Source organism: Marmota marmota, unplaced genomic scaffold (assembly GCF_001458135.2).
Source record: "Marmota marmota marmota unplaced genomic scaffold, marMar, whole genome shotgun sequence".
Lineage (NCBI taxonomy): Eukaryota > Metazoa > Chordata > Mammalia > Rodentia > Sciuridae > Marmota > Marmota marmota.
In genome coordinates, this window is record NW_025999862.1 from 5,276,208 (window position 1) to 5,303,297 (window position 27,090).

Here is a 27,090-nt window from a genome sequence, read left to right on the forward strand (position 1 = left end):
CATCTTCTCTCTCTACCCCATCTACTGTAATTCATTTCTCTCTCTTGTTTTTTTTTTCCTTTCCCCTCACGTCCTCTTATATGTAATTTTGTATAACGATGAGGGTCTCCTTCTATTTCCATGCAATTTCCCTTCTCTCTCATTTTCCCTCCCACCTCTCGTCCCTGTTTAATGGTAATCTTCTTCTCATGCTCTTCCTCCCTGCTCTTTTCTTAGTTGCCCTCCTTATATCAAAGAAGACATTTGGCATTTGTTTTTTAGGGATTGGCTAGCTTCACTTAGCATAATGAATATGCAATTTAAAAATCAATTTGGTAGTGTCTTGATTACTGAGAGAATCTAAGAGAAAAAAACTCATTTTTTTTCCATATATAGTGAACATTTTCAGCCTGTGTATCATGGATGTGCTAACTGGTGAGCTAGTGAAATTGAATCTTTACTTTGAGATTTTTTTGCAACTGACTAATACTTACAACTTTCTATCATTAATACAAACTCACACTAATTCTGGATTTAATTTTATATATTTTCTGTGTAGTTCATGAGAAATGGTTAAGAGTTGTATTTAGAAGTCAGAGACCTATTTTTCTCAATACAATTTATACTCCTCTTAACTTAGAAGTGATTTTTAACGAGGTATAAAGAATCATGCTACTTTAAGGGTGGTCTGTGGACCAGCATTATTGACCCTCACCTGGGAGCTTGTTAGAAATGCAGAACCTGAGAATCCATCCTAGATCTACTGAATTAGAAACTCTGGTCATGTGGCCTCTATGTGATTCTGATTCATGCCAAAGTGTGAGAATTTCTGCTTTCCTTGGTTCTTTCCACCTGTCAACACTAACTTATCTCCTCAGGAGTGTTGCTGTTGTGACCTGAGACTTGCAAACTTGAGTCCTTAATCAGTTGAGAAGTTTATAAGATCAATTTTTCTTACTCAAATGTATGTCTATAATAGTTTCTCAGTTTTGAGATGAGTTGTAGAATTATTATAACACAGAAAGTTTTGTTAGGCTGGGAATTCTCCAATGTGAGAAGCTAAGAAAGAGAGCTATAATTTGTCAGCTGATGGATTATGGTGATCCCCATCCCCCTTTTTTCCAGAGTAATTCACATTTTTATCCTGGGCCTAGTGAAGAAATTTGACTCTGGCCATAATTACTTCTAGCTGCTTATGCCAAATAAGTGCTTTTTAATCCTGAAAAGAATTAAGAAAATTCCAGCAACTGTTAGAATAAAAAAAAAAAAACCCAAATTTTCTTTTGAAGAAATGGATAGGTATTTCATGTGTTCAGGTGGGGAAAGTCAGGGAAAAAGAGGAGATTTTTTTAAAAAAGCACCTTGGTGACCATTGGTCTTACAAAAATGACAGTTCATACACTCCTGGATTTTTAATATCCAAGTTACAAAATAAACAAAAAAGCCCTGTAGGAATCAAAATTGTTTTCTCTTATTAATTACCTGCACAGCGGCAATTTCTTTATGCATTGATTAGATTACAAAGGAATTTATCATCATAGTTGAAAGCAGAGTCTTCAATTCCCAAAGTCTAGTTTCCATCTTGTCACTTTATTCTTTGAAAAAGATTTTTTTTTAACTTCCTCAAGTTCCAGCCAGTATGCCAGATAAATTGCTAGAATAAATTCTTGTTTTTTCCTGTTGGTTCCCCTCCCCACAGAACCATTTACTTAGTTCTCTCTCTTAAATAAAATTTTGAAATATCACATACTGTTTTTCCTATTTCAAACAGCTTATAAATACAGGATCTTATTACTTATAATGAAACTAAATGTTCCATATATCCTTTCCTTTGGAGATAATTCTACACTTATGTTATTCAATAAAAGCAAAAAATAAATTTAGACAATGCCTTTAATTTAAGGGAACAAACAAGTACTTATAGAAATTTCCAGACGGGTTCAATGGATTGAGCTGCTCTTCCGAGTTATCACTTTCTTGACTATTCTTAGTAAGATAAGAAAATGCTTCAAGTAGTTTAGATAACTTTAAGAGTTGCTGCATAATTCTATTGCTATAGCAGAAATTTCTAAGTGGTCTTTTCTTTAGCTTTTGACAGCTCAATGAAATAACAGAAACTTGACAGATTTCATTGATATTGGAAAACAATAAAACCAATATATCCTACAGATGAAACATTAAATTAAATTTCCATCATGGTGGCTGTCCATTGCCAGTTAAGAATCCCTTGGCATTTCTTTGAAGCAATATCTTATAACTCTGCTTTCTAGACCAATGTTAATTTTCCTTTTTTTTATAGCCAAACTTACAAAATAGTACTTTTTAATTTCCCAACTTGCTCACTATATTACTCATATGTTTTTCAATTTCCAAATAAGTGATTTTAAAAATCTGTGTGGTTCTTCAATATTAATAAATAGATCAGCAGTCTTACTGTTATCAATGAATAGAGAGATCCAAGAAATTTAAACATTATTGCACGATGATGATTTTTCAGACTAATTTCCATATACCTAAGCTGGAATATTCTGTCATATAAACAGAGAAATTTCATAGTCAAGTCCAATGTGCTAACTAACTCTTTTAGACTGGTAAACTTATCTAGCTAAGTTGTCTCTTTTTCTTTCAAGAGTCTTCTCTTTTTCAATTGTTTCCAGCTTGCCACCATCATTATCATTTAAATACATTTGCTTCCTACATTTCTTTGCTTTAAAAAGTGTTGGTTCCACATTGCTACTAGAAAAAGGTCATAGTAGTCTAGTATCATCTAGTAGATGTTGCTTTGTAAATTTTCTTCTATCCATTTCATCTCTGTTCTGGTCATGAGGAACTTCTTGCTAGTTTCTGAACATTTCATGTACTAGATCATATATTTGTTTCATGCTTTATAACCTTGAATGAAGTCTCTTCCTTATGTAAGGCCTTGAATACCCCCATAAGAGAACACAAGGGCATCCTTGTTCTCAAGAATGTCAAAGTCTCTAGTCTTTTAAGGCCCTTCATAGAAAAAGGATCTTTCTGAAACAGTAGAGTAGTATATGGTGTCCACAAATTTCCTGTCCAAAGTCACTCTATTTAGAAATCCTGTTTGCTATGCTTCCTATAAAATGATAGACAACAACTCGTCCCTTAGCGTAGCATATGAGGTAAGGGAAACACCTTGGACTGATAATTTTCACTCTTCTAAGTGAAACTCCTCTCTGTGTTCCCCTTTTCCATCAGAAGAGTGACTTATGGCCACCATGGTCCAGCTATGTGTTACAGATGACCCCTTTGTCATACACTTCATTATGTAGTACATGATACTAGTTTTAGGGCTTTGTAACATTTGTGCACTATAAGAATCCTGTCTTTAGACAGAGGGCAAAGGTAAAGCAGATGATACATGGATATTATATGTTGCTATACTTAATAGCAAGACAGAAGTATCTAATAGCTATACTCTGCTTCTGTAGTTTTATTTTCCTCATCAAAAAGAATCACAGAACAGTTTTGGTCAAAGAAGAGAAGCATTCCAGTTTTGCAGAACCAAAACTATATTCCATTTGTATAGAATTAGTAATTTCTTATTTTCTAATTATACATTCCTTTTGAAATTTTCTGATCTGTCCTTTCCACCATGGAGAGGAACTCTATAGCATTGTGCTCCAGATAGTTTTTGTTTGTTTGTTTGTTTGGTATTATTTTACATTTTCAGAATTATGTGTTCACACATCTCCTTTATTAACCTTTTTGTCATCCATCTTGGCATTTCTAGCACTTGGTATAGTACCTTGCCTAGAGTAAGTCTTAAGTTAAATATTGAATGAATGACAGACATGGCATAAATGAATAAGAAAGTGAGTTGAGACATATTTTAGTTCTGCCATGTTGTTAAATTTTCCCTATTGCATTTCTCAGGTAGAAGCAAAGTAGCTTTTATTACATGTAATTTATTTCAATTTTACATTTATCTAGTGCTTTAGGAGCATTGTGCTAAATGCTCTGAGTGGCACACAGATATCTAAATCTCCAATTAGCTGTGGAAACATTTCTAATATATACTCTTTAAAAATAGTTGGGACAAAGTGAATTTTAATTGAATTAAGTGTTTCTCAATTATTTTTAAAAGAACTGAGCAAGTTGGCAGACCTGGTTATTCATTTAACAAACATTTACTGAACAACAACTCTGGGCCAGGATTGTTGCTTAGATAACAAAGATTAGCAACACCATCAAACACAACCTCTGTTCATGGAACTTAGAATTTAGTGGGTGAGAGTGATTACAGAAATAATTGTTTAGAGAGTTTTGTTAAGTGCTAGGAAGAAAATTATTCAGTATAATGATGATTACATTTTTTTCTTAGAAAGAAATATTTTGAATTGGTTTTCTCAAAATACAGAAAAGAAAGGTGTTTGGATATTGTTTTAGTTAGCTCTTTTGCTGCTGTGACTAAAAGATCAGACCAACAATTTTAGGAGAGGAGACATTTATTTGCAGTTTCACAGTTTCAGAGGTCTTGATCCATAGACAGCAGCTTCATTCCCTTGGTTTCCAGGTGAGGTAGGACATCATGGTGGAAGAGTGTGGCAGAGGGAAGCAGCTCACATGATGATCAGAGAGTGGGAGAGAGAGAGAGGGGAGGGGAGGGAGATAGAGAGATAGATAGATAGAGTCCACTCACCAGATACAAAATATATATCCTGAAGGCATGCCCCCAATGCGTACCTCCTCTAGCATTACCTATCAGCCTTCAGTTATCACTCAATTAATCTCTTCAGATTATTAATTCACTGATTGGACTAAGGCTCTCATAACCCAATAATTTCTGCTTCAAACCTTGCATTGTCTCAGACATGAGCTTTAGGGGGATACCTTACATCCAAATCATAACATATTTATTTAGGGTAAATTGAAATCTTAATAAACACTATATAATCAGAATCTTTCAAGATATTAATAAGTGATGTTTTACAGAAACCATTTAGACAAATTAGTGAATTAACTTATTTGTTTCTATTGAAATTTTTATCCATGGTATTGGTAGGAGAAGTAAAAATTCATATGTGTAAATGTCAGTGTCAAGGAAAGATAACCATATATTCCCAGTTCATCAGCAGTTTTCCTGTGATATTTGTTATTTCATATTTTAAAGCTACTTTGTTATGACAAGAGGACTGAATTGGAAATTTATTAAATTATTTTATTATTTTTAAAAAACCTATTACTGAAAAGAAGTGAGGCTAAATGCTTGTTGATGCATGTTAATAGTAATGTGAAGTTTAGAAGTGGGCATCCATTTATCTATTCATCTGACTGTCTTCATGACTCACATGCTGAGAAAAAATGGGTGAAAATATTCATTAGGGCTGATTGAATTAATAGTCATTTGACCCACATTTCATAGGCCTGTCAATTTTTGAGTATTTATTGGTTTTTCCTAACAGTAACAGTATGTTTACTGTTGTAATAAGAAGATCCTGAAAGAGCTCTCTGAAATTTAGAATGTATTTATTTCAAAGGGAAGATTATATGTGCATTCTTCATCAGTTATTATTTCTAGGCACATCCATTTTTGACAACAATACTTGTTTGTAAGGGTTGGGAATCCAACCTTCATCCATTTGGCAAACATTCATTGAGCACCCACTATCTGTCAAGTCCTGTTCTTATTACTGAACATATAGGTGAAGTTCTATTTTATGAATCAATAATCATAGTCTTGTTAACTTTGTCCCATATACTGCCACTACAATCTTTACTGTATTATTTCTGAATTAGATAATCCTCTTTGTTTTGTTGTTGTTTTTACTGAGACATACTTGTACATCTTTATGTGGTACATTATGATAATTTCACGCATGTATACAATGTGTAATAGTCATATCAGTATAATAATAATTTCTACCTCTTAAAACTTTAATAATTTTTTTGTGTTGTGGATTTTGTGCTCTTCTAGTCATTATGAAATATACCATAGATTGTTTTAACTTACCCTCCCATGCTGAAGAAGAACCGCTAGAAATGATTCTTCCACACTGTGTCTTGGTATCTCTTATTGAACTTCTTTCCATCCTCCTTCCCACTGCCTTTCCAGTCTCTAGTGACCACTATTCCATTCTTTTGTTCTACATTGACCTACTAGTTTCCTCAAATGAGTAAGAGCATGTAGTGTTTGTTCTTCTGTGTCTAGGTAGGCCATTATCTTTGGAATCCAACCCAAATTACCTTTTGCTTTTTTCTAGGTTGTCTCTGTTCTCAGGCTGACTTTCTACATGAGGTAGCAAAGAGAGCTTCCAGAAATCCCAGGCTTACATTATTGTTGTTTTGGTATTTGCTTTAAAATCTGATGATTATGCTTTTTTGTCTGTCAATCTCCCTACACTGCTTGGGTCTGTCTGAGCCATTTAAAATCCTGGCACAAGATATTCTGATTGGTCAACTCAGGCCATGTGCTCACCATTAGGAGAGAAAAATAAGGTAAAAGTATTAATAGCCTTTATAAATCACATGATGTGAGAGAAGGACAGAGTGCTAAGGTGTGGGGTATGCGGTTTCATGAAGGACTAAAACATGCCAGTATGCATAAAAACCATATGTCTACCAAAAATGTATGCAAAACCTAATTGTTTTTGTGACTTGTCTGAAGAGCCATTCTGAATATATTAGAAATATTCTGTATATAAGTATTATTTTACTTTGCAAAATAAAATTGAAGAGTATGAAATGAGGACTAGGTCTTTGAAATGAATACTCTATTTCTCTTTGATAGATGCACTTTGTTTTTTCAAATTTTAATTTTGCTTTAATAGCAAAATTCCTAAAAAATGCATAATAGCTCACAAAACTCTTTGTTTTTCATATACATTTTATCCAGATTCATTAGTTGGTTATATTGTACATCATTTGCTTTATCATTCTTTACATTTCAGAAAGTATTAAGAGTAAGTAGAGGGCTAGGGTTTAGCTCAGTGGTAGAGTGCTTGCCTAGCATTTGTGAGGCACTGGGTTCAATCCTCAGCACCACATATAAATAAATAAATAAACAAACAAATAAATAAATAAATGTATTATGTACATTTATAACTAAAATATTTTCAAAAAGAAAAGAGTTTGGGGCTGGGGATGTGGCTCAAGCGGTAGCGCGCTCGCCTGGCATGCGTGCGGCCCGGGTTGGATCCTCAGCACCACATACAAACAAAGATGTTATGTCCGCCGAAAACTAAAAAGTAAATATTAAAATTCTCTCTCTCTCTCTCTTTAAAAAAAAAGAAAAGAGTAAGTAGAGACATCATGCATATTTACCCTTGAGTACTTCATTATATATTTTCTAAGAATAGGACATTGTCTTGAGTAACCTCAATATAGTTATCAAAATCAGCAGATTCAATATTGATATGGTACTATTATCTACAAATTGAAATTTTGTTAATTGTTTCAAAATTATGACTGTTTTTTTCACAGTACAATCCAATCCATTGTCACACATTGTACCCTTTTCTTATTTCTTTAATTTTATAAAGTTTGGAAGAATTTCTTAGATTTATTTGTGTTTCTTAACATTGTAAGTTTTTAATAGTATAGGCTAGTTATTTGGAAGAATGTCCTTCAATTTGGGTTTGTCCATTGACTCCATGATTAGATTTAGACTATGCATTTTTGGTAAGAGTAGCAGAGAAATGATATTTTGTCCTTCCCAATGTACATATGATGTTGGTTTGTCCCAGTGTTAGTGAAATTACACACAAGCATACATCTACATACCTCTCTATTTCTATATCTGTTGTATATATTTAAAAATATAAGTTTAAGCTGGGTATGGTCATACACATTTGTATGACCCAGTGACTTGGGAGGCTAAGGTAGGAGTATCACAAGTTCAAAGGAAGCCTCAGCAATTTAGCGAGGCCCTAAGAAATTTAGGGAGGCTCCATCTCAAAATAAAAGTATTAATAACTGCGGGTATGACTCAGTAGTTGAATGAACCTGGGTTCAATCTGTGGTGTGTGTATACATATATATATATATGTATATATATATATGTATATATATATATATATATATATATATATATATACACACACACACATGAGTTCATTTCAATGTTATTAATATGAATACAACATTCAGAGTACTTTTGTTATCACTCTGAAAAATTAAAAAAGAGTAGAAAACTCTGTAGCAGAAAAGTCTTATTAATCTGATTTACTTCTTTCATTTGGTGAGGTAAAACATAATTTATTAAGTTATGTAAGCAGTTCCTCGGCCCATTTATTGATTGTGTGTTTTTTTTGGGGGGGGTGTTAGGTTTGAGTGCTTTATATGTCATAGAGATTAATGCTCTATCTGATGTACTTGTGGTAAAGATTTGTTCCCATTCTGTAGGTTCTCTATTCACCTCATTATTTCTTTTGCTGAGAAAAAGCTTTTTAATTTGAATCCATCCCATTTATTGATTCTTGATTTTAATTCTTGTGCTATAGGAGTCTTATTAAGGAAGTTGGGGCCTAATCTGACATGATGGAGATTTGGGCCTACTTTTTCTTCTATTAGGCACAGGGTCTCTGGTTCAGTTACTAGGTCCTTGATCCACTTTTAGTTTTGAGAGGTTTAGTTTCATTTTATTTTATTACATGTGGATTAGAGGCTATCTTTTCTCCAATATATGTTCTTGGCACTTTTGTCTAATATGAGATAACTGTAATTGTGTGGGTTAGTCTCTGTGTTCTTTATTCTGTATCATTGGTCTACATGTCTATTTTGGTGCCAATACCATGCTGTTTTCGTTACTATTTCTCTATAGTATAGTTTAAGGTCTGGAACAGTAATGTCACCAGCTTCACTCTTCTTGTTAAGGATTGTTTTAGCTATTCTAGGTCTCTTATTTTTTCCAGATGAATTCATGATTGCTCTGTGTGGTGCTTTTGGTAGTATGGTAATTTTGACAATATTAATTCTGCCTATCCAAGAACAAGGTAGATCTTTCCATCTTCTAAGGTCTTCTTTAATTTCTTTCTTTAGTGTTCTGTAGTTTTTCTTTCTTTTTAAAAATTTAATTGATTTTACTTTTTTAAATACATGACAACAGAATGCATTACAATTCTTATTATACATATAGAGCACAGTTTTTCATATCTTTGTATATAAAGTGTGTTCATGCTAATTTATGTCTTTATACATGTTCTTTTTTTGCATTACAATTCTTATTGCACATATATACCACAAGTTTTCATATCTCTGTTTGTATATAAAGTAGGTTGTCATCCAATTCGTATTGTCATACATGTACTTTGGATAATGATGTTCATCACATTCCACCATCCTTGCTAATTCCTTCCTTCTTCCCTTTTCCTCCCACCCCTCTTCCTATCTATAATTCACCTATTCCTCCCATGCTTCCTCTCCCTACCCCACTATGAGTCAGCCTCCTTATATCAGAGAAAACATTCAGAATTTGTTTTTTGGGATTGGCTAACTTCACTTAACATTATCTTTTCCAATGCCATCCATTTACCTGCAAATGCCATGATTTTATTCTCTTTTATTTCTGACTAATATTCCATTGTGTATATATGCCACATTTTTAATCCATTCATCCACTGAAGGGCATCTAGGTTGGCTCCACCTTAGCTATTGTGAATTGTGCTGCTATAAACATTGATGTGGCTATGTCCCTGTAGTATGCTGTTTTTAAGTCCTTTGGGTATAGTCCAAGGAGAGGGAAAGCTGGGTCAAATGATGTTCCATTCCTAGATTTCTAAGGAATCTCCATACTGCTTTCTATATTGGCTGCACCAATTTGCAATCCCACCAGCAATGTATGAGTGTACCTTTTTCCCCACATCCTTGCCAACACTTATTGTGTTTGTCTTCATAATAACTGCCATTCTGACTGGAGTGAGATGATATCTTAGAGTAGTTTTGATTTGCATTTCTCTGATTGCTAGAGATGATGAACATTTTTTCATATATTTGTTGATTGATGGTTTTCACCTCTTAAGTCGATTCCCAAGTTTTTTTTTTTTTTTAGGCTATTTTTTTTTTAAATTTTTAGGCTTCTTATTTTTTTATGGTGCTGGGGTTTGAACTCAGGGCCTTGTACATGCAAGACAATCACTTTACCAACTGAGCTATATCCCCAGCCCTAGGCTATTGTAAATGGGGTGGTTTTCCTAGTTTCTCCTTCTGAGGATTTGTCACTGAAGTTCAGAAATGCCTTTGATTTATGGGTGTTGATTTTATATTCTGCTACTTTGCTGAATTAATTTATTAGTTCTAGAAGATTTCTGGTGGAATATTTTGGGTCTTCTATGTATAGAATCATATCATTGGCAAATAGTGATAATTTGAGTTCTTCTTTTCCTATCCATATCTCTTTAATTTCTTTCATTTGTCTAATTGCTCTGGCTAGCGTTTCAAGAACTATGTTAAATAGAAGTGGTGAAAGACTGCATCCTTGTCTTGTTCTAGTTTTTAGAGGGAATGCTTTCAATTTTTCTCCATTTAGAATAAATGGGCCAAGGAACTGAACAGACGCTTTTCAGAAGAGAATATACTATCAGTCAACAAATATGTAAAAAAAATGTTGAACATCTCTAGCAATTAGAGAAATGCAAATAAAAACTACTCTAAGATTTCATCTCACTCCAGTCATAATGGCAGCCATCAAGAATACAAACAACAGTGAGTGTTGGCGAGGATATGGGACTGCAAATTGGTGCAGCCAATATGAAAAACAGTATGGAGATTCCTTAGAAAAGTTGGAATAGAAACATCATTTGACCCAGCTATCCTACTCCTCAGTTTACACCCAAAGGACTTAAAAACAGCATACTACAGGGACACAGCCACATTAATGTTTATAGCAGCACAATTCACAATAGCTAAATTGTGAAACCAACCTAGATACCCTTCAGTAGATGAATGGATAGAGAAATTTTATATATATATATATATGTATATATATGTATATATATATATATATACACACACACACACACACACACACACACAACAGAATATTACTGAACATTAAAAGAAAACAATATCATGGCATTTGCAGGTAAATGGATAGAGTTAGAGAATATAATGCTAAGCCAGTCCCCCAAAACCAAAAGCTGAATGTTTTCTTTGATTTGAGGATGCTGACTCTTAATGGCGATTGGGGTGGGGTGGGGAGCCTGGGAGGAATGCAGAAACTTTAGATAGGACAAAGGGGAGGGAGGGGAAGGAAGAGGGCATGGGTATAGGAAAGATGGTGGAATGAGTTAGATCATTACCTTAAGTACATGTATGAAGATGCAAATGATGTGACTCTACTTTGTGTACAGCCAGTGACTTGAAAAATAGTGCTGTATATGTGTAATATGAAATGAATTGCATTCTGCTGTAATATATAACAAATAAGAATAAATGAATGACTTAATAAAAAAGAAAGAGGAGAAGAAAAGCAACACAAATGATGACAAAGAGAATAAAAATGATGTAAAATCGGACAAAAGTGTACAGCTGTCAGAAAGGTTTAATGGGTTTCAATAAAAAGTAGAATTTTAAGAGATGTAACTGGGAGCAGAAGATGTTCCACAACTTCTTGAAATATTTTATTCAGAGATTGGAGTTAACCATACACATTTACTATTTCATACAGAAGTTTATTGGTTGTTTCAGGGCAAGATACTAAGCAGAATATATGACCTCATGAATGAAATTTACATTTTGAAGGTAACATTTGGATAACGAAATTGGCATATTTATACTTAAATTTCTTAATGAGTTAAATATGAAGATACGGGGAAAAAACAATGACATATTTCAACATCTTGAACCTATCCTAGGATTCCAAAAGACATTATTGTTGTGGCAAGTAAGACTTAAAAGTAACCACCCTAGCTTCTATATGTTCCCAAGACTGTTGCAATACATTAAAGAGAACATTAGGAAGACTGCTTAAAGGAAATAAGGGAGATATTGTTGCATCTCACTTCTTTGTCTGAAACTTTTAATTGTTACTTTCCAGAAATGAAATTTAAATTTTTAAAAGAAAATATTTGGGTGAAAGACCCATTTGCTTTTCAAAACCCCAAATCAATAATTGAGTTATACTTGATGCCTGGAGAATGAACTATTGCAACTCAGTTCATCAGTCACACTGAAGAATTATTATAATACATTATAATAATTATCAGCCTTTTGGATTAAGATTAAAGATGAGTTTCCATTGCTGAGTAGAAAGAGTACATTGGTATTATTGCCATTCACAACTACCTATTTATGTGAACTAGGATTTTCAATATTGACCTGATTAAAAACAAAGAAAAGAAACAGGCTCAACAGTGCACCTGACATGTGAGTAGCATTGTCTTTATGTGTTCCTGACTGAAAGGAACTTATGACCAGGCAAGCGCACCTGTTACATTAAAGAAAATCTTTACAAAACTTTAGTTTTGTACTTTTTAAGGTATTTTTTCATGTGTTGTATTTAAATGTTAATAAAATTATATTTATTTAGAATTTTAAAAAGATGTAAACAATCTAAGAAGAAGTCAATATTCAGATTTATAGTTAAAAACAAAAAAGGGCTATTATTTCCATAATAATAAATTGAGTGTTTAATGTACCTAAAAACACAAAGCCTACGATGTGTGAAGAGGTATATACTGTCTCCATGTGACCATGGAAGATGCCCTTGTGTTTATTCTTCTGAAATTGATATATTACAATGCTTGAAACTTGTTTACTTTTCCTATATGATCTATAAGGATGTTAGAGCATATACAGGCTGATCTATATAAACAATAACAAATAAACAAGCAAAATATCTTGAAATACTGGTTTGTAGAAAGTAATTGACTTCATGAGTTATTCATAAAATTATAATTATAGGGGAAACCTCCATGGCTGTATTTATGATAGAATGTTTTCTGTTTTATTTTGACACTCTTCACACAGTTAAATGTTTTAAGATCCTCCAACCTGCAATGCATCAGGCATCTCAGATGTTTTAGTTTTTTCACTTTAGTGTTAATTAAAGACCATGTCTTTCTTGACAATCTTTATAGCATGTGCCTTAGTTTTTACTGATGGCTTTTCAGATTTTTTTTATTTTTATATTTTAGTGAAGAAGACCTATCAGGCAGTATTATAAAATCATAAGAGGAAGATGATGTTATTTCATTTATGAAGCTGACGCATTTACATGTATACTGTGTGTGACACTCTGTTATAGTAAGTGACCTGAAACTATTTTTTCTTAAAAACAACAATAACACAAAACTATTAACTTAGGTAAAAGACAATCTTTACCCATTAGCTCTCAAAGAATATAAACATATTAACTCTATTAGCAATAAGACAAGGAAAGTGAATTAAGTTATCATTTGATTTGATATTATATAATAGTACTCTGTGCTCTAAAAATATACTAATAAAGAAAATAAAAATTACCCTCAAACTCTGAGAAAATAAGGTACATAATAAATAAAGATAATAATGAGTTAATTTATGAGGTTCTTATATGCCAGGATACATTTTAAGTGTATCCTGGCATATTTGCTCATTCAATCTTCCTAAAATTCCTATGAGCTAGGTACCAATATTCAAAGAAGTTAAATTACTCTTCACAGTCACACAGCTAGAAAAGGCAGAACTGGGATTTGAATCCAAGTGATCTGTCTCGCATGTCCAGGAACCTAACAAATTGCCTCTATTCAGTTACCAATTAAATTAACAATTTCTTCAAAGTTTTTCTAATATCTTATATTTTTAAATTATTTGTAATTTAGAAGTATTGAAAGGCACTATTTTAATTATGATAATGGAGAGATCATACTGTTATGCATAGTTTATGTAATAACCATTTGTTATTTCTTTTTGAATTTGTTTTATGAGATTAAAAGTACAAACTATACAAATAGATTTACATGGTTTTTTATTAGTAAAAATTAAATGCTATTAGATTATTTGTTGTTGATAACTTTTAGAGGGATTTTAAAGTATTCTTTTTAACCCCAAAGGAGCACTAGTATTTTAGATATGTGTGACATTTAACAAAATGGATTTTTATGAATATAGCTACTATTATTTTGTTTTTATAAAAAATAACTTATTTATTTATTTGTTTTAAATTTAATTAATTTAACGTAATTTTTTTTACATAAACGAAGCACAACTTTTCATTTTTCTGGTTGTTCATGATGTAAAGAATAAAATTTAAATCATAATTCTGGAGTATTTCAGTTGGGCACATATGTTCTCTGGCAAAAGAAAGATTAAAATTACATTTGTTCCTCAGTTTCTGAAGAACAACTATTTTGCTGATATTCATTTACATTCTTCCTTAAATATGAGAAAGTGCTTTTAAGTTATTTGCAGTTGATGACAGAATTACTCTAGAGGCATGACTAGAACATTACAAAAATAACAAAATAAAAATCTCTTTTTGGTTTGAAGGAAAAGGTAATGAGTGCTGCTGTATTATTCTATGTAATTAGACAATGCATTTAAATTTATTCCATTAAATGGTTTCATTATTCCATTTTTTTCTCTTCTTTTTTTTCTTTTGTTGGTATTTCTCAGACTTATTGTATATAGGAACAACCTGAGGATTTTAATTAGATCATCATGGTAGGACAAGAAGAATTTACCAATCGTTGGTCATAGTCCATCCAAAGTTCCACAGTTAATACGAAAACAAAGTCAATAGAGTAGATACCCCCAGTAGATGTCTGAAATCCCAGATGGTATCAAAGCCTATACATTCTATTTTTTTCTTTACACACATACCTATGTTGACATTGACATTTGATTTATTAAATTCGGCACAGTAAGAGATTAACAATAATAACCTACTGTAGTTCTGTGCAATCTCAGTGTATTTTTTTTCCTTACTCCTTAATTAAGTCAAGAATTTTCACCTTTAATTTAAAGGAAACACTTTTTATGGCTTTCATTTGCACATTTGAATTGTTAGCATCACAACTTTTGCTTCTTGGGGTTATTATTAAGTAATACAAGAGTAATTAACACAGCATTGCAAAATTGTGATATCTGATCTGACAACCAAAGATGGCAGCTAAGTGAGTAATAGGTGAATGGGAGTGTTTACAGTGTGGATATTCCAGGCAGAGGGATTATTCTTGTCCTGGATGGAGCTGAATAGCATGAAATTTCCTCATGATACTCAGAATGGCATATGATTTAGAACTTGTGAATTGTTTATTCCTAGAATTTTCCATTTAACATTTCAAGAACAAAAACTGACCAACTGACCACAGGTAACTGGAACCTTGGAAAATGAAACTGCAGGTAAGGGTTCTACTGTATAGCAGGAATTCTGAAAAATTAAATATGCATATTATTTCTTTTAAACTGTTATTTATTTAAATAAACAAATACAAATTGAATATATTTACGATGTACACCATGAATTTTTGAAATATGTTTATTTTGTGAAATGGCTAAATTTGCGCTGATTAATATGCATTACCTCATATACTGATTTTTTTTTTCGCGTATAGGGAAACGATATCTAGCAATCTCCTCCTCCTTCACCACCACCCCTAACCTTACCTTCCTTCCCCTTCTTTTCTGCCTTCTCTTTCTTCTTTTTCCCCTTTTCTTTTTTTAATTTAATTTTTTTTTGTGGTATAGGGATTGAACTTGGGGTAGTATAACACTAAGCTGCGTCCCCAGCTCTTTTTTTTTCTTTTTTAAAAACATTTATTTCTTACATACATGACAATAGTGGAGTGCATTACATATCCATTCATAGCACAATTTTTCATAACTCGGTATATAAAGTATGTTCACTCCAAATTATGCATTATATATGAGCTCCCTTATTTTTTTGCATACAATTCTTAATACACCTTTATACCACAATTTATCATATCTCTGTATATAAGGTATGTTGACACAGCACTAAAAAAGAATAAGATCATGGCATTTTCAGGGAAATGGATGGCATTAGAGAAGATTATGCTAAGTGAAGTTAGCCAATCCCCCAAAAATCAAATGCCGAATGTTTTCTCTGATATAAGGGGGATGACTCAAAGTGGGGTAGGAAGGGAGAGCATGGGAGGAAAATTACCTCCCAGCTCTTTTTTTTTAATTTAAAATTTTGAGACAGGAACTTGTCAAATTGCCCAGGTTGGCCTAGAATTTGTAACCCTCCTGCCTTAGGCTTCGGAGTAGCTCGGATTACAGGTATATACCACAGAGCCCAGATATCTTGTTAATAGTCAAGAAACAATACAGTATTATTAACTGTAGTCACCATGTTGTAACAATAGATCTCTTGAACTTATTCTCCTATCTGACTAAAGTTTTGTATCCTTTGGCCAACAACTCTTTTACCCCTAGTAACCACCACCCTACCCTCTACTTCTGTGAGTTCAATTTCTTTTTAGATTGCATATATAAGTCAGATCACATAGTAGTTTTCTTTCTGTATCTGGCTTATTTTGATTAGAGCAGTGTTCTCCAAATTCACACATCTTGTTGTAGGTGAGATTTCCTTTTTAAAGGTTCAGTAGTATTCCATTGTATATATATATCACATTATCTGTTCATCTGTTGATGGACACTTAATTTGATTTCACATCTTGGCTATTATGAATAATGCATGATGAATTCAGAGTGCAGATCTCTTCAACATATTGTTTTCATATTTTGCAGATATGAATCTCCAGTTGCTGGATCATATGATAGTTCTATTTTTAATTTTTTGAAGCACTTCCATACCATTTTCTGTAATTCTTATACTAATTTACATTCAAACCAGTGTGTTAGGTAAATTGGCCAATTCTGAGCTTTTCAAAATGATAATTGGTGTCATGTTGCTATTAATAACTCTCTCTTGCTCTCTGAAATAATAAAGGAATAAAACATATTACTTCATTTTCTTTTGATTCATTTAAAGTTTATATTGTAATGGAGAATTTGATGGCACATTTTTTTTTGGTTATTCATTCATGTTGTAGCATGTATCAGTATTTCATTCTTTTTATTTCCAAGTATTCTATGGTATGGATAAACCACATACTGTTTATTTATTTACCAGTTGGTGACCATTTGTGTTAATTTCACTTTTTTGACTATTATGAATAATAATTGTTGTTATAAACATAATGTACAGGTTTTCATATGGACATGTACTTTGATATTGAACTCTACATATACTAAGATTTGGATGGAAATTTTATTCTATTTTATCATATGTAAGAATTCAAATGGAGAATTTAAGGAATTTTCTTTCTCATAGTTATTCAGTAGGTAGATTAGGAATTGGGTTTACTAAAGTTTATTAAGTTACATTTTTTTCTTTATGTGGGAGAAACATCATCTTTATAATATTTAATGACCCATCTTTCCCCTTAAAATTATTTTCTTTCATGTTTATTGCATAAAATAAATTGGCTTTCTACAGAGGTTTCATAGGGTGGATTCATTTCAAAAACTTAGCCAATGATTTAATGCTTTTCCTTTCTTCAGGTGCTTTAACTTTTATGATGTCACCATTTCAGTTTGCAAACATTAGAGATTGGTGTATTTTGTTTTCATTTTTGCCCAGAAATAGTCTACATAAGAAATTTATATCTAACAAAATTTTATATCTGAAATAAACACAACATTTAGTAGTCCAGAGTCATGTTATTAGATGAGCTCTCACAGTTTGGGATGACAACAAAGACTTTTAAATAGCAGTTTTACTCTAGCTGTAAATTTCCTTGTAATTTAATTCTGAAGCTATTTTATAAGTGATTTTAAATTTAGCCTGTAAGATTTAGTGTGTTAAAAGAAAATACAATAAAATTACATTCTTATAAATACTTACAGGATAGTATATTACATATTATTAGCACCATTTTGGTAAATACTGTTTTAGGGTATTTTTACTGCTCATAGCAATTGCATGCATACATTAAAATTTACTTGTATGTATATATAATTTGGGGCTTAAAAGACTATGTGGTTTGAAATGCATTATTGGCACTAAAGTTTGCCATCTGAAAATAATCCTTTGGTAACCAAAAGGGTATGCTCTCAACATCTTTCTCCTAAAGTGTTCATTCCATAGTGATATAAGGATAACCATTTGTAGGGGGACAGGATTTAGTATTTGAAATAATTTTATAGTGAATTGCTTATTTTTATTTTTTTCTCATATCCAAATAAATGAATTTAGGAGCTTATATCTTGTATCTGAATCAATTATTTACAAAATTGGTTTAAAAGTAAATCTGGGGCTAGGGTTGTGGCTCTGTGATAGAGTCCTTGCCTAGCACACATGTGAGTTTGGATTTGATCCTCAGAACCACATAAAAATTAATAATAAATAAAATAAAATTTTAAAAGCAAATCTGTTCAAATTATGGGAGAATTACTTTTCTCCCAAAACTTGCTAGTAGTACAGAAAGAACATTTGTGAGTAATAAAATAGATTGTTTGATATGGGAGCAAAGCAACTATAAATGACAAATCTAATAGAATTAAAATTCTTATAGGCATCTTGAAGGTTTTGGTATATATATATTAGAAAGCTTATTTGACTTAAAAACTTAATTAGAATATAAATCTAAAAATTCTTCCTTTTATTGACTCTGTAGGTCAGGCAGAATATGTAAATACATACTTGATTCAAGGTACTAAGATAAGTTTGTGTGAGAGATCAAAGTTTGAAACAGTCTCTGTTACTATGATGCTTATAGTTATTTGGGAATTGTGATAACTCTCAGAAACATAGATGGTAGGTGCCCTAATAAAGGAAGAGATCTGCATCTCAGAAGATCAGATAAGCCACCATTAATGACATAGGATGTGAGTAGGTCCCTGATCAGGATTTTGCTTTTGGTATTAGGGATAGAACCCAGGTCCTCACTTATGCTAAGCACATTCTCTGCAACTGAGCTTCCCCTCCTGACCCCATTGGCATTTTAACAAGGAGCAATGAAATGTGTTCTAGCTGGAAGAAACCTTGGGGAAGAAGTTGTAAAAATCTCTAGTATGTTTGGGTGATAGTTTAGGATATATTGAAAGGGTTAGGATGGGCCAGAACACAGAGCACCTTGAATTCCTTAGCCAAGAACTGCAGATTTTATTTGATTACTAATAAAATGATTGACTATTTTGATCATGGTCTAGGGAGTTTAAATGTGGCAATTATGTGTTGATGCATTTAATGAAAAATGTGATAAAGTGCTATAAAATTAATAATAATGGCTTTAAAATTCAAGCATGGTGTTACATCTTTGGTACTCTTCAATAAAATCAATTTTAGTGATTTTTGCCTTTATAATAAAATAAAAGGTTTTGTAGCTGGGATAATAATTTTATCAAGATGATAAGGACAATAATTATGATAATACTATATTAATAATGATCATATCTTTAAAATTTAAAGCCAAACATTGACAGCATCTCATTTGATAATATATTTTGTTTATTCTCTTAAGTAGTCTCATCATTGAATAAATTATAACAATAAATATACAACTGTATTTCTCTAGATTCAAATTGAGTTTGAACTTTGTGTGTGCCTAGGATAATATACTATTTCCATTTTGCATAACTGATGTTTAAAAGTTAATTTTGTTTTTTGTCTTTAGATAGTTTTTTGATCTTTTTCATCACAGTAATAGTCTCAGAGCTTTTTTGTATAATCAAAAAATTTCAGCTATTATTTAAAAAAAGTACTCTGCTTTTATTTTGCAAAGGTACATTTGAGGTGGTATTTTAAAATGTTAGTTTAATATCACTCTTATTTCACAATACTAAATATATATATTTAGGCATCTTACTATATAGAAAGAGCTCTGGAATGGAAACAGAGTTGTGGTCCTGCTTCTAGAGTAGTTATCACCTTGAGGTCACTGGGAAAGCCTCTGTTTCCCTGTTTGTAAAATAAGGAAATAATCCTAAGCACATAGGTTGTTGGAGGATTACACTGGATAATGGGATTAATGTAAATTTTCAAAAATATTAGCTACTTTTATGAAGCTTCATCACTTAGAATTTGCCTCATTATAATCTGAAAATGCTTCTTGCTATTTAAACTCTAAAACTGATTCCATCATGGTTCTGTCTATTTTTATTTGTACCCTTTCAATATAGATATTGCTATGATGTGCCAATCTAAATTTAAGGGAAAGTACTGGATATAAATTTTCTGCTTCTTCTCTGTCTGCTACTGTAAGCACCATAGTGTTGATGTTTTGTAAAACACTGTGAAGGAAATTTTTGAGAATAATTAGTTCTCTGTTGCTTATATTAGAGCTGGTTATCTCAATTCTTGCTTGGTAGGAGGTGTGTCCCCTGCCATCTTTTGGCTCTCAGTCCACAGCTTTAAATTATGTGTAGGAGAAAATGATTATAAATGGCTCCTTCCTGTGGTGTTCCTAACACTTTCTCTCTTAACAAAGAGTTTCTTGGATTTTTCTCACCAGTTTCTCCTTTGTTACAAAGCAATTTCTTGAAGCATCATTAGTCTATAGTTAAGAATTAGATTTGTTTTTAGAGATGAAATATTAATTGGTTATATTTTTTATGAACAAGTTGATTAGATCTGTTGAGAAAATGCTATGATTTTTTTTCCTGTTAAAGGATGAGATATTAATACATAGTTGGGGAGGAAGAAGTACATATAAGTAGATAAATCTGGAGGGGGAAATCTACAAGAATAAAAATCAAAATTAAAATATGATGTTTTAAATATTATTCTTAGTTGGCAATGAATAATTGATATGGTGTGTCATGTTTTTGCATACCTGGGCATATCAGCCAAATTTCATGGAATTTTTGATTTATATTCTTATGATAACTTTCCAGTTTACCAGTTCTTTGCCTGTTATGTGCTGCTGAGCACGAGAGACACTTTAAAAAAATGTAATAAAACATTAGCCCAGGGGATAGGCTTTCTCTATAAATAACTTAAATAACTACTGTTGCTGTAAACATTTTTTAATGGATACTTGATACTTCTGTGTTTTATTTGAAATAGTGATCAGTTTCCTATTTGACTAACATCCTATAGGTAAGAATCATTATTCTAATATAGGTATTATAATGCAACAGTTGACTAGGGTATACTGGATCAAACGATCTTAGCTAGTACAATACAGAAATATTTTCAGATATTGGAGAATTACTCTTTCCTTGCAAAAAAGAAGTCTGATTTGTACTGTGTAGCACTAAGAATCCTAGGACACATTTTAAAGCAAGCCTGCTTCTTATGTATATCTATGCTATCTTCCATTTTAATTATTTTTTAGATGTTGATGGGCCTTTATTTTATTCATTTATTTGTATGCGGTGCGGAGAATGGAACTCAGAGCCTCTCAAGTGCTAGGAAAGCGCTCCACCATTGAGCCCCAATGCCAGCCCCAATGCTATCTTCCATTTTATAAAGGATTTTCTATATTTTAAAACATTGATGTAGCTGCTGTTGACAGCAGCGTTCACTTCCCATGCTGATTTAGCTAATGGGTTTCCTGTTGCAGACCGGAACTTTATAGACAGTTTAAAGGAGGACAGGTATGTAGGGTGGAGGTTTTGGAATGAGATCTGAGCAAATACTCAACTTTTGTGTTAATTAAATATGCTTTTCTATGCTTTTGATCAGACTAGTATTTAACAAAAAACGAATTTATGGTTGCCTTTAAATTAACATTAAATAGAAGCCATGTTAATGCCTGTGCCCAGTTCCTTAAGGTAATTAGTATTAGTTATGTACTCATTAAGTTGCAGGTACTATTTCCTACCTTTATCATTCTCAGCATTTTAGTTATAAGTAAATAAAATCCCTTATATTTCATTTACCATGACAATTCTCAAAATATATATCAAGGCTATTGGGATTAAAGTATGCTGTTCTGCTTTTTTTCTTTATTTCCAATGTTCTATTTTTCTCTTCCATTTGTCCATTTGTTCCCTGGAATTTTCTGTCAGCCTGTTAGTGCTGATATTTAGTGAAGGTTTCTGACATAGTTCAAACAAGTATTGAAGGCAGATCCTAAGATAAAGAACACGAGAAGGGCATGTTTTACCATATAAAGAGAGGGTAGGAAGGGTGGTGTATTGTAATGGCAGAAAGAGATGGACATTGCAGGGAGTGTGGAAACTGGGACTTGTATGAGAGCCATGTATGCTGTTCTTCTCAGAAGAATTCCAAATAGTCAAGAAAAAGAATGAATAGCAAATAAATAAACCCATGTCTGGTTATAAAAAGTAAGAAATTCCCATGCTTTAGTTCATATGCTTCAAATAAGTTGTTGTATATTTTTAGAAGCAACTTCCCTGCAGTGCTTGGAAATTTAGATAATCAGAACCAGGGCTAACACTGCTCATGATATATAAGTAATTTTTTTTAATTTGGAAGTTAGTTATAATATTACCACATACTGATACATTACAGTTTCTGAGTGTCTTCTTGTGCATTGTGTCTTTAGAGGCTCAAAATAACGTAGAGATATAAGCAGGTCAGGTGATATTCTTTTCATTTTGTGTATGAGTTAAATTCCCTTATTGCCCTGAATATATCCCAAAGGCCACATTAATATTAATGCTCCATCGTGAAAAACCACAGACTTCACTACTTGCTTGACTATGAGACTGCTGCTGTCCTCCAGTATTACCTAAATGTTTTTATTTTTGAGATTGTTCAGAGTATGGCCCCACTATATACTAGGTACCAAACCCATTACTGAACCTCTGTGGCAATGCAATTCCTGGGCACAGCTGTCTTGCCCTGTTATGCTGCTGCTTTGAGCTCAGAATGCTCAAATTTCATTTGCAGCATGGTTTTATAGAGTGAAGTTTTGAAGGAAAAGGGAAGGAGGAGTAGGGAGTTGATCAGTTATTTTAAAAACAATTCCTTCCTATAAACTAATGTTGCTATCCATATGCACAATGGTATTTTTACAATCAAAAGGTAACAATAGGGCTACCTTTTTCCTCAGAAGACAAAAATTGACTACTTAAGCAATGTATGATCACTGAAAAATTCTGGGTCTCCACAGCGATTTGGGGAAATTAAAAATTTAATATTGAAAGTGCTCTTTCAGGTTCAAATTTCCCTATTATGTCTTTTGTAGTTTCTGAAAGAAAACTGGGGTTTGAAAAAATTAAAAAGTCTCATTCTTGCATAAGTGAATTTTGGACAGATGGAGAAGTCCATTCTTGTCCACTGTGAGACAGTGTGCAGATGGCTGGAACCACAGGCATCCCTGGGATGCCATTATTCTATACTGAGGGCATTAGAATATAAGCAGCATAAAACAGCCATCTTATGGCCCTGTTTTGGTAGCATTTCACATTCAAAGAAACAACAGAGTGATATTCAAAGTAATTGAAAGGAAATGTAAATCTTTACTGCTTTTTCTTATCAAACAGCTAAAGGGAAATAATTGCACAGCACAGTAAAGCATTCTTAAATATTTTCTTCTCATTCCTTCATTTTCCTAATCTCAAATATGCAGCAGCTGTGAAATTTCTCTCTCCTGTTCCACTGTGAGTTCCCAGGAGGCTCTTTCTGTAATCCAGGTCATACAGGCTTCCTATATCTCATCTCTGTTCTTTCTGGCTCAGTGTTTTGTTATATAGATGAATCTAGCTTCAGGGATCTGTTTCAAATTCCTGCTCCCCCAGGTCTTTGAGCCTGTGCAATGGAAGAAGCCCTGGGATTTATTAAGCAAATAAGAATCTGCTTTTTTAGTGAGGTGTGTGTGTGTGTGTGTTAGTAGGGAAGATCCAGAGGATTGTAAACATATAACTTTTCTTTTATTCTTGGAATTATAAAAACCAGATCCATGAAGAAGATATTGTTGCATATATTATATGAAGAATGTTTATTAACTCACATGTGCTTTTTAAATAATTTTTGGAGAAGTTAAAACATCTTAATATCAAGGATAATTGTATATTTCTTAAGCACTGCAAAATAATCTCTTTGAAATTGTATATTCTCTAAGTGATAAATTTTATTTCAGGTTGGCTCCTAGAATGAAAGGTGTCAAATTTGTGGCCACCACTTGGTTTTCATTTTTATTTTTTCTTTCAACCAACTTTTAACTTATGCTAATTTGTATTCTATATATCCTCATTAACCAGTCTACATCCTTTTTGGTAAAAGATGGTGTGTAAATATTCCAATTATGAGATGCAAAGCTGCAGTGTTTCTTATACAAGTAAGATTTGTCTTACTTCTGTAGAATTTAATGGTGTAAGGTAAGGAGTCAGTTAGTGGTCCTTAGTATAAGAGCCTTAATTCTAACTTAGAAATAAATGAGGAAAGTTGGTCTGATATTAGGTGAAACAAATTCTTCAATAGTCTGGAGAAGTTAAAGAACCCTATCAATAGCTTTCACCACTATGCTACTTATATCTTGGATTTTAATGAACATCCCTGTTTAGTGTTAGAAATGGATTATTTTTTCTTTATTTATCATAAGCAATACTTTGCATGTTGCTGTCCTATAGTAGGAACTCAGTACATATCTACTGGGTGATTATAATTTTGAATTTATTGTTAACTAGTTGAAATATAAGAAATACCTGAATTTAAGTGGAGTGTGAACTCCTTTGATTCCAAACATATGATCAGTTAGTAATTACTATGAAACTACATAATGTAGTGATGAGAATATTAATATGCAATTAGGCAAATAGTTCAAGTCTGAACTCTACTCTTTATTAGTATATCCTAACCTCTTTGAGCTTTTGTTTCCTCAGCCATAAAGTTGGTATGGCAGTACTTTCTTCCCAAAACTGTTATGAAGATTAAATTGCATAATGCATGTTAAATATCATTCACTTTGCCTGACAAATTAGTTGAATGAATCAGCTTTTTCATCTCTATGTTGAATAAATGAATAGCACAATTAATAACATTAAAAATCATCTGGTACATAAAAAATTAAGGATAATTAACTTTTGATAAGAGATTAAATTTATAAATATTATGTGATATATGTAATGTAGAATGTAAGATTATACCTAAGTGAGGAATACAATTCCAAGACTTAGAAAAGTCACAAAAATTTTTGCTTTTTCTGTTATACTGTACTGTCTCCTTATTGGAGTCATATACATGTCAATGTACACATAATAAAAAACAAATGGGTTCACTTTTAGCAGGTGAAGCTAACAGCTGTACTTAATGAAGAATTGAGCTTAATTTTAATAGTTCTTGTAAGCTAAAATTTTCTAATATAATTTTGTACCACAGCATTAGTTGGTTTTTGGTTTATTTTTATTTTAATTTTGCTTATAACATATATATGTGTGTATGTATATATATATATATATATATATATTTATTCCACATTACTTTAAAGTTTTTTAAAAATTGATAGGATCAATTATAAATTGATAAAAACAAATGCACTTAAAAATTTTTATTAGTGTTGCCTGTGAGTGCTGTAAGTAGCAGGAGTTAGTGCTTTGGATTCTGTATTGGCAAGGATCCTTTGATTGTGAAAAGTTATTACCCTGTTTTTAGTTGACATTTCAAGAATTAACTAGACAAAACATTCTGGAAAATCTGAGAGACTCACATGGCTGAAAAAACCCTCTATTTCTTAACTATGCTTAGTTTAAAATACTTAAAGAGTTGGCTTAAAAAAAAACTAATGATGAATTCTGATGATCCATTAGAGGAATAGCTTATATAGACAAAGGCATTTTGGTTATTTCTTGGTGGATGTGGCTGAAATAAAGTAATGTAATAATTTTTAAGTATTGAAGTTATAACCAAAGTATTTTCAAATAATTTTAGTGAAAAAAGATGAGTAATATCACAGTTAGATAGTATTATTGTTTCAGTTGATACTACCAGATTAAAAAGAGAAGAAAGAAATGAAGAACAAAAACAAGGCAGTAGGACAAGGATGTATACAACTTCACAGGTGAAAAAATGCTAGAGATATCATTTCTGAGTGTTTTTAATTCCAGAAAACATCCAAAGCCAGAGTTACTCTTTTGAAAGTATCTACATGAAAATGATGAATCTGTAGAATCTCAATATGTATGTTGTATATTTATTTAATTTCCATGGGCATAGTTAATGGGTAACATAAACTTCTTTAAAGTTAAAATGTGCCATTTTTTTTAATATGAAAAAGAGAAGCTGGGAGATGGTGATGTGTGGAAGGAATGGCATATTTTGCTAAAGCTTTCTGTCAGATTTTTAAATTTACATCTTAGAATTTTCAGAAGGCTTAGAAACAAAGCATGTAGTTTTTAATATGGAGCACAAAATAGAATCTTATGTGTAGAATTCATGGGAAAATAACGGGTATTGGAAAGATTTTAAGTGGCACAAGATTGAACTTATACCAGGTTCTACCACTAAATTGCTTTGTGTTCTAGGCAAAGTGGGTTTCAGGCCCCTTATACATGGTCTAGTTTTGAAATCTAAATATCATATGAAAGTTTTCAAGATTTTTTATGACGATATTTCCCCCTGAATTTTCAGTGTTTTATGGATAGGAAATTGAATTATTAGTCTGTATGTCTAAAATAATTAGAGATCTCCAAATCATATCTTTGTGAAATATTCTGAAACATAGATGGGAAATTAATTGCTTCATAAAATCATGAGTTCTTGATTCTGAAAGGTATTCAAACAAAGAAACAACAGAATTATGATAATGGGGGCTTAGGGTCAGGTTAATAGATTTGTTATTTAGTACCCCAAGTACCCGAGGTTTTAGGATTCTAGTTCTTGGTATTATTCCTCTTACTGATTTCTAAATATTTGAGTTACTAAACATCACCAAGTAAAAAAGAAATATGAACATAAAAAGAAAGATTTCTTCTAAAATTGAAAGTGAGAAATTATTACAGTACAGCAGCTCTTCAGTGTCCAGGATATTTCCCCTTACCTCATTGATACTAAAATCCATGAGAGTGGGGTTTTATACAAAATTGAGTAGCATTTGCATATAACCTATACACGGTTGCTCATATACTTTAAGAAATTTTTTTTTATGAAATTTGGAGCTCTTCAATTTGGCTCAAGGGGATTTTTTTTCTTTTTAAATTTTTCTTAGTTATAGATAACATTAGGATTAATTTTGACATAATTATATAATCATGAAATATAATTTAATCTTTTTCAGTCCCCAATACTCCCCT

At 32.1% G+C, this 27,090-nt stretch overlaps 1 protein-coding gene across 5 annotated transcripts in view; it reads left to right on the top strand.

Moving 5' to 3' along the window:
- Positions 1 to 27,090, top strand: part of Ctnna3 (catenin alpha 3) — a 1,666,222-nt gene that overhangs the window by 237,489 nt on the left and 1,401,643 nt on the right. The window contains exons 1-2 of one of the 5 annotated variants that reach the window (XM_048810166.1): positions 13,072 to 13,185; positions 15,185 to 15,264. The exons of 3 other annotated variants lie outside the window; for them this stretch is intronic. In XM_048810166.1, coding sequence (XP_048666123.1) covers positions 15,253 to 15,264 — 12 coding nt within the window. In that variant the 5' untranslated portion in view covers positions 13,072 to 13,185; positions 15,185 to 15,252. Of the gene's footprint in view, positions 1 to 13,071; positions 13,186 to 15,184; positions 15,265 to 27,090 lie in introns of those variants that run through there. One more of the 5 variants, XM_048810169.1, reaches the window with a different exon arrangement.